The sequence below is a fragment of the Paroedura picta genome, chromosome 12 (assembly GCF_049243985.1).
Source record: "Paroedura picta isolate Pp20150507F chromosome 12, Ppicta_v3.0, whole genome shotgun sequence".
NCBI classification, from domain to species: domain Eukaryota; kingdom Metazoa; phylum Chordata; class Lepidosauria; order Squamata; family Gekkonidae; genus Paroedura; species Paroedura picta.
In genome coordinates, this window is record NC_135380.1 from 27410141 (window position 1) to 27424634 (window position 14494).

Genomic DNA, 14494 nt, shown 5'->3' on the forward strand with positions numbered 1-14494 from the left:
CAGCGGAATCTACCAATTTGCATAGTGATGGGGACAGCTGTTAATTCAGCTTGCAGCCTGAGGAAGGTGCCAAGTCTTATCCCAATCTAACCTTTTGAGAATCAGGTCCAATTTAATTGTGATGCTGGTGGGACAGAAACACTGACCTGTGTGCCTTTGCAAATAAAACAGGAGTCCAGCAGCACTTTAAAGACTTAACGGCATTGCTTCCACATGACCAGTGTGGAAAACTAGACTTTCAATTGCTAGGTGTGCAATGTTAGCATACCAGAGACGCAGGCTTTGCACTGATGTGCGAGCATTTCTGTGGTCCAGTTTGAACAAGATGCTGGGTGCCTGCAATGGCAGAAAACAAGTTCTTCCCTGTCACCCCCCTGCGTGAAATCAGGCAGGCTTATTGGCAGATGTCTTGCTCTCCTTGTGCTTCAGCCTTGGAAGAAGATTCTATCTTCTCCCACTTTGTCAATCACTCTCCTTTTGATGCAGCAAACTTTACCTATTATGCATTTATTACAAAGCGATGCAACTTTTATTGAACTTGCCACAAAAGATAGCTCTTGAAAGAGCTATCTGTTGAATAAACACTTCAGTTTTATAATACATAATAATATGTTAAAAGGTACATTTAAAAAGACAAAGACAACATCTAAATAGGTTTCCTGCCGTTCCTATCTAAAAATGTGATAAATTTTTGATTTGGCATTTGTGTAACTGACCTACATTATTATCAGAGACATCTCAGACTGCTCAGACACAAGTATGTAGGGAGTGGAATTGTGTGGCAAAGAGGTGTGCTTTTGTCTGTACCAATACCAAGGTGTTTTGTCACCCCCTCCCAAAACAAGGTCAAAGAATATAAGGTTGTTTGGGATGTGATAGGTCTGGACAAGGAAGAGATGTTAAGAGCTAAATGTGAAGAGGGAGGGGCAAGCAGTACAAATGAAGGTGTAACTTTTTGAGCTGATTACTCCAGAAATCCTGAGGTCCTCATGGATGTTTAAGCAAACACACAAATCGTATTCTATATAATGTTATTGTTTTAGTTAAATAAAAAAGGTTATTGTTAGACATTCTTTTTCTCCTTCCAATAAAGTACTAGAAATGTCCAGATATGAATGATTAACCTATTAAACCAGAGATAGTTCACCTTGCAATAATTTCATAATTATCTATTTCAAATGACAGGTAACCAGTCATTCCTTTTCTAATATGACTAAACTATCCTGAAAAGGTATTATTCTAAAATGAAGCCTTCTGCTGGGTTGTAAATATTAAGATCACAAGAATGAGACTTATGTAAAAAAATAATTTAAATTGAATCTTACTGACTCAATTCGATTTGAATCAATTCCACCTTGGTTGTAATTCTTTTATTATCCCTGTGCAGCACTTTTTAATGGGTATGTGAGCATTGTGCATTGCACCCCATTTATAAAATGATTTTTAAACAACCCAAATCTATGCATAGAAAAACATAGCCCTGGTTTATATATTTCTAAATATCCACATCTGTGCAAGATCAGAGGGGAGGGGGAATATATCTGTATGAGAATACAAAACAGGCAGTTGTGTGCAAACAAAAAAGTTGAAAAATTTAATGAAAACAGCTGGATATTTGGACATGCACATTTTAAAAAGAAAAATCATGGCAAAGCATTGCCTAGGACAGAAGAAAACAGGAATTTTATACAAATTACTTTTGCTAGAAAGGCAAAACAGAAAAAAAATATACCTATTCCAGCGGTGCCAGTTTTCACATTTAAAAAAAAAAGGCAAAATGACTACGGTTTGAAGGGCGGGGCACACAGGTTTTACACGGCACCCAATAGATATACTATGACACGCAGGCATAATTTCTGCTGCAGCATAATCACTAACCTTCCAACTTCAAGACCATCTGTGAAATTCCCTAAGACCACTGAAAACATGGGCCATTGCTTCGTCCCATGATTGGGAAGCAACATATTCATCCCCAATTGCAGAGAAATATCCATATTATGGCATTGTAGCTGAGTATTTTTTTAGAAAACAGAGCTGGCTCAAGACATTTAGTACAGAAAATCTAAATGGGACTTCCCCTTTCGTTAATTAACATGAGGCACAATCCCAAGCAAAGCTTTCCTATACAAGCCCCATTGAAATGAATGGGGAGCATCCTATGGCTCAAACCTATCTACCATCTACTCTGCCACCCTTCAAGGTACCTTCACTTTCAGCTGCCAAAAGAAATTCTATGTCTCATTCCCCTAAAAAACAAAACAAAAAAAAGGCAGAGAATCTAAATCCACTGGCAATTTTCAGGAGTGGAAGACATCAAGACCATGTCTGTCTCTCTCCTTGAATGTGATTGCAGAAAGGCAAGGATGTTTCTTACTTTGTTATCAATGTACAGCACAGCTTGCTGCTGAACATGATTGCAAACACACAATGTTGTGCCATTTAGGGCTGAGCATAGAGATTGCCACATGAATGCTACAAGATTTATGGCTCTTACTCCTCTACACACTGCTGCTGCTGCAACAAATCTGTGATGGGAGCTTTAGGCATCTGCTAAATCAAGCCCCAAGTAGCATCAACATGCTGAATCAAGGGGGAGTCTGGTGGAGAAGATTCTCGGGTTGTCTTAATTCCCATTCAGTTGCCAGTGTTGGCTTTTGCTGCAGCCTCCTGATTCCCAGAGCTGCCAAGGCTGAAAACAAGAACTATTGTCAGGATGATGATGAGGACAATCCCAATAACCACAGCTGCCAGGATGATCTTCCATTTCCTGTTCTTCCAGCGCTGCTGCTGGGCTACGGTCTTTGCTGTCTTGTTGAAGGCAGAACTCTAGAGAGAAACAGCAAATGGACACATATCCATTAGAGTTCATATCCTGTAGCCTTGAACTCACCATGGATTCCTAGCCATGCGACCGAGCAGGCACAGCAAAGCTCCCAGGTTTCCCTCCAAAGGGAAGCCAAGCAGGACTTTGCCACTGCCCCAATTTCAACATCATAATGCGTGGACTTGGAACCTGGCTTGGTAAGGATTCTAGCATATGGAGCAATTCCACTCCCATTCTTTTTAAAGAGTGGCAGAACACTATTGCCAGCTGTCAGTCTTCAGTTTCATAGGAAGTGTCTTCTTCCATCTGGCCATAAATTCTGCAGGACAAGGTTCCAAGCTACTCTGCCCTTGTAATAATATACAAAAAAGGATACACAGAATCAAGCAATAGAAAAAGACACAATCTGTGTATTACTGGCTATACACTATAAAGACGTCTTGAAGAAAAGTTCTTCCAACAGTTGTCAGTGTAGGTTTTCTGTATTCCAATAGATTCAGTTTTAATATTCTTAACTTCAGTTATAGTCTCCAATTGTAGTGTAGTGACAGGCAGCTAGTTGAGCTTGTTTTGATCATTCTTCTTCAGACACAGAGATCTTTAAATAAAGGAAATGCCCTTCATTCAATGCTCCAGTGTTTAAGTTCTATCAGTGCTGACATCTAAGCTAACAACAAGGATAATTTTCTGGCATGCTTCAAGTCGGTTTGTATTATTGTGTGTAGTCCGTAATATACAGATTGTTTTTTTTTCTATTCTCTGTCCTTGTGATCTTTTCGAAAGACCTACAGCTCTTGAGTGGATGTGTTTTTTGCTGATGTTTATGATTGTGCTGTTTTAAAATGTACTTTATAGTTAATGTTCATGATGTTATTATAAACACATTCCTGTTGGATGCCGCTTCAAGCTTCAAGGAAGAAAGGAAAGCAAATTATGCATATACCCTCAATTTGCCTACGTTATATAAGTTTCCTTACACCTCAGATTGTCTGAATCTGTGTAAAATTTTTATTTATTTTAGCCTTGGCAGTGCCTGATGAAATCTCAGAAATCGGGGAGGGGGGGGGGGAGACTGAACATGGTGAACAGACAATACTTTACCATTTCCCTAATAAGCGGAGAACTTGATTATGCTACTGTAATCAAATCAGCACATTCTGTTTGAGAGTCTGCAGAGTACAGTTTTGTTAGGAGCAGCATTTTCCTCAGTGCGCTCTTCAATGCGCACCTGATCAATGCTCTCCTCAAAACTACCCATGAGCAAGCCCCAGAATCCTGCTAACTTTTCAGTTGCTATTTCAGGCTCTGCAAAGAAAAATATCAGATCTGGATGGCCCAAGCTAGCCTGATTTCATCAAATTTCAAAAGCTAAGCAGGGCCTGTCCTGATTAGTACTTGCTTGGGAGGCCATCAAGCAAATCCGGAGTTGCTACACAAAGGCAGGCAGTGGCAACCCACTTCTGTTAGCCTCTTGTTTTGAAAATCCTACAGTGCCACCCTAAGTCAGCTGCAACTTGATGTCTCTTTCCAGTCCCAAGGAAGGGGAATACCCATGGTGCTTTGTGCCCCTTGGACTGTCGCTCTTTGGGGCAGTAAACAGAAATTATTTGAGAAGGTTCTTCTGCTTTATCTGGGACTGGGGAGTTGCACACACTTCTGCTTCCTCTGGGGCTGCGGATGAGAGTTCTGACAGCCAGAGCGCTGTTTTGGAAATCGGCTATGGACCACCCAATGCCACCACCCAATGCCAGCCCCCCCCCCCCCCGCACTCCACCGTAGTACCTGGGTTCGAAGCTCCTCGGCTCTGTCATCCAGTTCGCTCAGTTTGCCCTCGCGATCCAGCACCTTGTTGTAATTTTCAAGCATGATCTCAGTCACTCCCTCAGCCTCCTTCTGGCACTTCTCTAAATGATTTTCCCCCTGCAACACGAAGAGAGAAAGGCTGGTCAGAGTGGCAGGACTTCAGTCTCCAATGCCACTTGAGGATAGGATGTACGTGCAAAAACACAATGGCCCAGAAATGGTGGCCATTATGAACTCTCTGGTCAGTAATGCAGTAATGAGGGAGGGCAGCTCTGGGTCACTGGTTGGCTGCACTTTTCAGTGGATGGCTTTGTGAAACCAGGAATCCGCTTGGCTGTGAGCAGGAACAGAGTGGCCTTTGAGGGTATGTACAAGCAGACTTAAATTAAGCAGAGAGGATGCTGTGGAGGTGCCAAGTCTGTATCCTGTACAGGTTCAAGCATGGGATACTGACTCTGTATGTTTGCTGCAGAAACAGGCTGTGCATGGCCCTGATGGGGTGCAAACCCAGGAGGCCACAAAAATTACCTCTTCTTCTTAACTGTTTTTTCAACAATTGGCAGTCACTTTTGCATTTTTAACTTGGAGGCCAAGTGTATGTTTTACTGAATAAATATATGGACAGCACTTTTCAAACGCTGAAAGGAAAAGCAGGCAAAGGAGTCCAACTTCAAATTGCATCAGGTCGCATTGTGAAATGGAGAACCTGTTAGAGTCAATTGGCTACAAGATCCTGCTTCACAGTATATTTGTACATAGCCTGACATGGAATTGAATGAATAAAAACCGTCCTGAGACGGGTTTCCTGTTCTGAAGCGAACAACCTGAAAACATGTGTGCCATTTCTTCTGAAGTCTTAACAGCTATAAAGGGATTTTAAAGTTCCAGCCATCAAATTCTATGGGCACGATCCTAAATAGGTCTACTCAGGAGTAAGTCCCATTCTGTTCGGTGAGATTACTCCTATGAAACTGTTTTTAGGATGGCAGCCATAAATCCCTTCCCAGTCCTTTCTCTAAGGTCACCCAAACCTTTATTGAAACTTAGGGGATGTTGAATGAGCATATTTATGTAAGGCAGTGGCCATTATAAATATTCCAAGACTCCTAAACTTTTTTAAAAAGTGTCCTTATTCAGCTTACAAATTTTGGATGCTAACAGTTCACAGAGAATTAAAGTACACAAATAATCAATGGCTTGGCAACAGATTCTAGACAGTTTTATTTGTCAGATATGAGAAAAGCACTGTTTTTTTTTTTAAACCCCTCTGGAAATCTGGCAGCCTCACTTAAGCGAGGAAGTCTGGCTACAGCTCTGTGCCCAAGAGTTCCTTGACAGGCTAATTTATATGAAAAAACTTCCTTGAAGGTAGGAAGTTGGAAAACTATCCCAGGGACAGTCATCACATGCAGATGCTGGAAAAGGCAACATGATTCAGAAGAAATGGAAGTTGGGCTGGAGTGATACTTCCTATCCTGCTGTGATTCAGGCCCCCTAGGAATTCTAATCAAATCCCAAGACTCTAAACAGGATTCTAATCAAATCCCAGTCCATCAACCCAACGGCTGGCTTCCTGCTGCTGAATGGGTGGACCACTGATGAACCTCATCAGAAAGCCAAGTCAAAACCAGCAGGAAGTACAAAACCAGGGTCATTTTAAATGCCACTTTTTCTCAGAGGTGGCTGGCAGCCAAACCGCCTTGGCCTCTGATCCCAGCCACAGGATCTGCAATCATTTACATTCCAGAAGAACATTAAAGACTTGCAGACTGTAAATGCACAGGGAATCAGATTTCCCAGGAATGAATGGCATGGAGTACATCACACCCAGGACCTGAAGGCTCATGCTGCCTCTCCCCTCAGACACTCCCCCCCCCCCTTGGAGATGACCTATACACAACAAACCCAACCATTAGTTCCTTTCCCTCACGTTCTTGTAACTGAATTTAACACACGCCCCGGTTTATATCAACTTTCACTTCCCCCACCTAGTTCTCATCTTAAATTTTCGATCGTAAGCTCCTCTCATACCACTGGCAACAAAAATGAACACAAGCAAGAAAGTTTTGGATGACAAATGTTGTTCCCAGTGTCAGATTCTGTATGTGTGTGACAAGACCATGGGCACTTCAGGTAAATTCCACAAAGATTCCATGAGTTTGGTATGGATGCACCTTGGTTTGAACGAGCCTCTCTCTGTAACACCCCTCTCCCACCTATTTTTCTATTGTGTTTATAAATTGGCCTGTTGTATTAACACTCTAATACATCTGATGAAGTGAGTTTATGCTGGAATAAAAACTTTTGCTGCAAGGTATTTTGTGGCATCAAACTACAGTTTCATCCTCCTGCTAATGACTAACATGGCTACTTGTTTTGAATCTTCTTGGGCTTGGATGAAGCATGTCACATGTTCTGTGGCTGGGGTGCTTCCCATCCACTTGTCCGAACGTCTTTTTCTACACCCTCCTCTCCATCCCACTGGGGAAGCCCTGTGTTGCCTGCTTCTGCTCCACCGAGATCAACCTGGGACTCAGTGACATCCCTCTCTCTAGAAAGAATCAGTTGCAGTAACCAGTCTCCCTGTTCTTGAGAAAGATATGGACTATTTACTGTCAAAGGTATTGTTGTTCTTATTGTTTTGGCTCCTTGATATTGTCACATTTTTAATATGGTTATGTTTTGTCCCAGAAATATTAGAATCTCATGTTTTTATCTTCAGATTCTTTTATTACGTGAAAGCTGCAAGACACTTTTAATGCATTACAGAGAATGCGCTCATATATTTTATAAACAAATTTTCATGAGAAGCCACACAGAGCAGGATTTTTCTGAACTTTTCCTGTTGGCAGCGTGCGGACACTTGGCCCAGATCATCTGATGGCTGATCAACTCCGGATGGCCCAAGGCCTTAATTGGTAGCAGGAGAGGAAAGTCATCTGGAGAATTTTTCCCAGCATGCCAGGAAGTATCCAGTGGTTCAAGTGTTGGGCTTCCCGTGGGCAGGCAGGACTGACCTGCAACCAGACAGAGATGTTTACTTTAGCTAGCCAAGTTCCTATTGTTTATTTTAAGTGGTGTGCTAAAAAAATATGCTACATGACAAACAGGTCAAGAAGCTGGTCAAGGGAAAAGGTTGCTAACAGTTCGAATACAAAACAGAAATGAACAAAAATGTTATAGTGACTTATGTGCTTATATTTGTTGTGTGTTGGTATTAGCTAAAAAAAAGTCAATAGCTTATCTGTAGTTCTTCCGCAGATCCAAAAGCCCCTCCACTCCAGGGACGCTACCAAGACACCAAATCTCAAAAGCACACCCCAACACACACACATACACACACACACCTGTTTCCTTGGTAAGACATGTTTCTCTTCATCCTGGTACTGAGTAGACTTCCACGTCTAGGTTACTATAACTTATAAAAGGATCTCAGGCCACATTTCCTGAAAGATTTTTAAAAATCCCATAAAACTCTCTAAGTAGGAACTTGTTCCTCTTTTGCCTGCTGCTGCTCCTGATTTTATTCCTGGACCAATTCAACTCACACCTAGCTCCAAACTACCAATCTAAGTCCAGCCACAAGTCTTTATCTGGGAGCATATTCTGCACTCACACCTGTCCATAAGCCCTCTTTTTGCTCATCATCAGTCCAGGATACCAAAACAAGGCAACTGGATTCCATATTCCCCCTTATAATCCATGGGCTTCTAGATGGCTCCCACTCAGAAGGGGCTGCCCCTGGAGCATATCACTCCAGAAATTTGATCCCGCTTCTTCAAGGGCTATGAAGCTTCTCACAGCATGCATGCCCCATAACCTCTAGACTACATTGCTGCAATGCACTCTACATGGGGTTGCCTTTGAAGATGGTCTGGAAGCTGCAGCTGGTGCAAAATACTTGGCCAGAGTGTTGATTGGAGAGGGACATGGAGACTATATCACTCACACCAGTCATCTTTGGAGGCTCTACTTTCTCAGTAGAAAAGAAACTGGGCCTTGTAGAAGTTTTGTAGCATTTGTGGTATTTGCACTGACACAGGCAGAGTACAGGTGGAGACAAAAGGGTTCAAGGACACATTATGTTTTCCTCACTGCCTCCCCAGGTCCATGCATTTAGATGTACATTGCATCTCCTGTGCTAGGAATTTAACTTCCAGGCAGATGCAAGCACAATTCAGAGCACAACCATGGAATGTGCAGGGGGGGGGGGAATAGGCCTTTTTCCTGTGCTGTTTTCTCAACCTGAAATGGTCCCAGGGATCCTTTATTCATTTGTTAGGAAAACTTACATCTACTAATAGGCAGTATGTAAGTTTCTCAAGAGGGGCAAGTAACCATCTCCCAAGCTGAAAGCAAGAAGAAAAAAACAGGGTAGAGGGCATGCCCCCTCCCCTATAGGCCACAGTTCCACTGTGAATTAGATCCACACATGCCGGGGAATTAAGTTTCCAGCAGAAAATGTACAACACATGTCTGACTGCACAGAGCCAGGGAGGTCATATAAAGAAAAATAAATGTGTAGTTAGGTCCTGCCTAAGCCAAGTCCGATCCCAGAAGCTAGACAGGGTTGGTAGTTCTTGAATGGGACACTTCTAAGACATACCAACATCATGACATGGAGACAGGCAATTAAAGCCACCTTGAAATGTCTCTTGCCATGAAAACAGGGCGAGTTATCTCCTCCATGCTCTGGTAGGTCCTTGTCAAAGCCCTGGCAGGATTGACTCCCAGCAATTACCACCTGTGGAGGACTTTTACGTTCTTTTACCATCCCCTTGCCTTCTCCTTCTCCTTGAACTTGGCAAGTCTTGTGTCTTTTCCAGCTGGCTTTTAGTAACAGGCGTGTATCACCACTCTGGATGGTTTTACTTTCTCCTCTGATTCTCAGCTGCCTGTTTGTTTGAGCAGCTGCTGCTTTAATTGGGTTTGGACTTTTTTGTGTAGTTTCATAGTTTTTGAGCATGGCTGATTCTGAGCTGAATTGATTTGCTTTTACTTAACTATGAACCCCACTCCTGCACGTCATTGTGCAATTGCTAGACGCTTGAAATCAGCTAACCAAGCCATGATCGGGCCACAATTACCATATGGCAAACTTGCAGAAAAGTGAAGAAGAGAGACAACGCTCAGGGCCAGTGCAATGGAGTTAAGTGCCAAATAGCAAGCCCTGGCGTTCCAGCATGACATAGTCAGATCAGCAGGCACCACAGACAGCGGCTCACTTGAAATGTCCCCCGCCACGGCCAGCATTCTGGCCAGCAACCCGTTCCACAGCAGGGCAGAGAAAGAGGAGACCAGGGAGGGGAACGCCTCGATTGGCAGAGCACATGCTTCACTTGCAAGAGGACCCAGGCTCAGTCTTTTTTTTAAATTAATTTTATTGTTTTTTTTAAAGACAAAGATAAATTCTAATACAAGATACAAAAAAGAAAAAAAATAGGATGAGAGAAAAAAGAAGAAAAATATAAAAGGAGAAAATATATAATGAAACAGCTTCCAATTTTCTCTACATGTAAATTCTAAACATCAATTACCCCCTCAAATATCCTCTTTTTTCTATCATCTAATATTTGTTTTCCCTCTGAATCATCAACTCCACAAATCATCTGTTCATTCCCCCCCCTTTTTTTTTCATGGAAAAAGTCTTTAAGGGGTTTCCAGTCATCCATAAATGTAGATATTATCTTTTCTCTGATAAAAGAAGTAGAAGAGGAAGAATTGGTTTTCATACCCTGTTTTTCACTGCCTGAAGCAGAGTGGCTTACAATCACCTTTTTTCCTCTCCCCACAACAGAAACCCTGTAAGAGAGCTCTTGGGGCTGAGAGAGCTCTTGACAGGACTGTTCTGTGAGAACAGATCAGGGCTGTGACTAGCTGGGTGCCTGTGAAGGAGCGGGGAATCACCTGGCTCACTAGATTAGAAGCCACCACTCTTAAGCACTATACCAATTTGGCTCTCAGGATAAGTAAGCTTAGCCATCTCTCCAAGTTCATTCTCCAGTTACAAAAAGAATATCACAGAGAGACTTAGAGAGGGGAGAAAATGCAAGCATGATGCAGCTTCCTATGAGCATAGAGATCAGGTCTCTCCTCCCTTGTACTCATGTGACCCCAAGGGCACTTTCAGCTGGCAAAGCCTGCCTGGTGTGGTGGTTCCAGCACCAGACTGGAATCCCAAAGACCCAGTTTCAAATCCCTCCTCACTCTGCCACATTCATCTTAACTTACTTCACAGGGTTGATGTGAATGTAAAATGAAGGCAGGAGACTGTTGTAAGAGTGCCCCTTGAACAAAGTAGGATAAAACTGCACTGTAAAGCCCACTGTTTATAGAAGTAAGCTCAGAAGAGGAAGACAGACTTGCTCCTTCTCCAGACAGCCAATATCCACTTCTGTGTGGTCTCTGGGTAACGCTCTCTCAGTTCTCCGCCTGTGCTATTTATACCACGCTTTTCTCCCCAATGAGGACCCAAAGCTGCTTACAACTTTATTCCCCCCTCCAAGTTATTCTCACAATAACAGCTCTGTGAGGTATGCTGAGCGGAGAGACTGACTGGAGGTCACCCATATAGCTTCCGTGGCATAGTGGGGATTCTAATACAATCTCCACAGTACCTTTCATTGGGATTGGCCAAATTACATATAACAGCATGTGTGTTTTTGAGTTAACCAGCACCCTTCATCAGGTGAGATGTTAGACATTTAAAAAAATAATAATAAGAAGAAGAAGAGTTGGTTCTTATATGCCGCTTTTCTCTACCCGAAGGAGGCTCAAAGTAGCTTACAATTGTCTTCCCTTTCCTCTCCCTACAACAGACACCCTGTGAGGGAGGTGAGGCTGAGAGAGCCCTGATATTACTGAAGAAGAAGATTTGGTTTTTATATGCCACTTTTCTCTACCCAAAGGAGGCTCAAAATGGCTTACATTAGCCTTCTCTTTTCTCTCCCCACCACAGATGCCCTGTGAGGTGGGTGAGGCTGAGATATCACTGCTCATTAAAACAGCTTTATCAGTGCTGTGGCGAGCCCAAGGTCACCCAGATGGCTGCATGTGGGGGAGTGCAGAATCGAACCCGGCATGCCAGATTAGAAGTCTGCACTCCTAACCACTACACCAAACTGACTCTTTTAAACACTTATAAAGAGAGAACTGAAAGTTCTTCAGGATGCTATAGTGAGTCCTGGTCATGCTGCTTTGAATGACGCTGGCTTCTAGTTACACTCAGCTCTTTTGGGCAAGAGTCAATAAAACAACTCCACAGACAATAACAAATTCCAACAGTCATCTCAGATCACAACAGCACACTTGCTGTAATTATACCAGCTGTAATCATAATAATAAATATAGCTATACCAACCTATTGTATAGGTGACTGTAGAATTACTATATGGTGATGCATATAAAGTGCTTAAAGTGCACCATAAAATTTACAAAAATTAAGTATTATCAACATTACTGCATTGTGGCTGTAGAGGAATATACATGGGAAAAAAACCACATGTCTTCAACAGCCTCATTAATAATCAACTAGCTGGGTTTGATTTTACACAGGCCAAGAGATTAACAAAACAGAGTTACACCCTTTTAAACCCACTGACAGCAATGAGTTTAGAAGAATATAACTCTCGTGAGGATTACACTGCAATCTCAAAAACACTTTCCAGGGAATAAACCTCATTGAAGACAAGGAGACTTACTTCCAAGCAGAACCAGTTGAGGATTGCATTGTTAGAGAAACAGCTGTGAACTTCTGTGTAGCAGAGGAATCTAACATCCCAAAGTTGTGCTTTAATGCAGGGGTAGTCAACCTGTGGTCCTCCAGATGTGCATGGACTACAATTCCCATGAGCCCCTGCCAGCAAATGCTACAGGTTGACTACCCCTGCTTTAATGAATTCATGGGACCATAAGACTTCTGTTGTTTTTGTGACAGTGAACTGACAACTAGAATTCGTAGCAGAGGAAACGTAAACCCACATCCTTCCTTCAAGAAGGCAAAATATTGTCGCTGAAAGCTAACATGCAAACTTCTGCATTGTGGCTTCTACAGAGATGTACACCTGGCTCTCAAAGCTAAACCACCTTGCAAAAGTCAACCAGAGTAGGTATTGCCTAGCAGCTAATACTGATGACCCATGAAATCCCCTGGACTCCGATTTAACAATACAGCTGAACTCATCTCCCCCCCCCCCCAATCTGCCATCTGTAGAGACCCATACAGGGTTGTTGTAAGGCAATGGCACTCAAGTTTTTCAAAGTGGGATTCGCTTCTAAATTAACTGTATCTGTGGGGAGCCACTTGCAAAGTAACTCTGTGTTACTTCCCCTCTCCTCAACATGAAATGAAAGAAGTTCACATCTGTTGACTCTGAACAAGTTTGTATTTTATGTTTTAATTTCTACTAATTATAAAGATTTAGCATTACTGAGAAACAGGCTGCATTTGATAGTCATGTTACACACAATGTGGTGGCAAATATACATCAACCCTCCCAACTATTGAGTTGAGCCTTCAGTTTGAGAACTGCTGTTATAAGAATTACAGAGAAAATTGATTTACAACAAAAGAAATTGTGCTGCGCCTTAAAAACCAACTGATTTATTGTGGTGGAAGTTTCTGCGGACTACAGTCCACTTCATCTGATCCACGGAGAGAACTCTAGCAGGCAAAAGCTGCAGATCCAACAAATCTGTTGGTTTAGATGCCATGGGAGTCCCTTTTTGCCTTTGCTGCAACAGCTAACACAACACCAACTCTGAAATTGGAGACCACAGAGCTGAAAGACTTTGAACTCTCAAAAGCCACTCTGAAGTGTTACGGGAAGAAGCCCTGCGGTGGGGGGGTGGTCCCCGGTTAAATCTGCGGCTTCTTCAGTTAAAAGAGTCTCAATAGGAGAGGGATCTCAGTAGGTTGCTGGAGAGAATGGCTGCCAGTCAAAATATACAACGCAAAACGCGGTTCTGTGGCCAGAGAGACATGCGACACCAACGGTGGTGAGGGGCACCCGGAGGGTTGCCCACGAAATCCGGGGCAAAAAGCCCACTTCAGCAGACTAAGCAGTCTCACTTTCCCCCAAGGGTTCCGTGCTACGACCATCCCATGCAGGGGAAGCGCTGGCTAGTCTATCCGTGCCGCCCCCGGGTGCCTGGCAAAGGGACGGCTGACGGGAAGCAACACCCCCACCCTCCCCAAGTGATGCCCCATGGCATGCCCACAACAGAAGGCAAGCAGCCGGCCTTCCCGCGGGGAGACGAGCAAAGGCGCAGAAGAGGTCAAGGACGCCGAAAGGCGCCCCGAGCCCCAAGGGGTGGGAGAAGAGGACGGCAGCCAATCCACACCCCCGGTCCAAACTGGGTCTGGAAAGGGTCGGAGCCAGGCACGCGGCTCTTGCTTCGGCAGAAAGGACAGGAGCGGCGTGGGGGAGCCACTGGGGCACAAACAACTCCAGCCACCCATTCCACGCACCCCAGGGAGGCAGGGGCCAGCTCACCACCGCGCTGGGGAAAGGGCCACCCCCCCCCCTCCTCCCTCCCTCGCGGCTGCCCTGCGCCGCCTCCCCGAGCTCGCCAGGCGGAGGCCAGAGGGCAAAAGCGACGGCCGCTCGGCTTCCCCGCGGGGCTGCGCCTGCCCTTACCATGGCCAGGGCTGTGCGTGGGCGCCGCGACGGCGGACTGACTCGCTCCGCTTCAGCGCGGGAGGACCGGTTGGAGCCGGCGTGTGGCTCATCTGGGACGGACCCAGCCGCCTCTTCCTGCTTTGCTCTCGGGGACCACCCCAGGCGGCGAGGGGGAGGCGCCTGCCCGGCCCAGAAAGGCTGCTCTTCAGCCACCGGCGCCTGCCGTCGAGGCCAACGCGGCTGGGCA

General features: G+C 44.2%; 1 protein-coding gene across 1 annotated transcript; it reads right to left on the minus strand.

The window, feature by feature from the left end:
- Nucleotides 1-1459: 1459 nt before the first annotated feature.
- Nucleotides 1460-14494, minus strand: VAMP5 (vesicle associated membrane protein 5). Its single transcript, XM_077305326.1, has 3 exons — nt 14266-14494; nt 4607-4744; nt 1460-2826 (listed from the first exon to the last, which is right to left on the minus strand). Exons 1-3 carry the CDS (start codon nt 14266-14268, stop codon nt 2635-2637), a joined length of 333 nt encoding a protein of 110 aa, XP_077161441.1. The 5' UTR covers nt 14269-14494; the 3' UTR covers nt 1460-2634.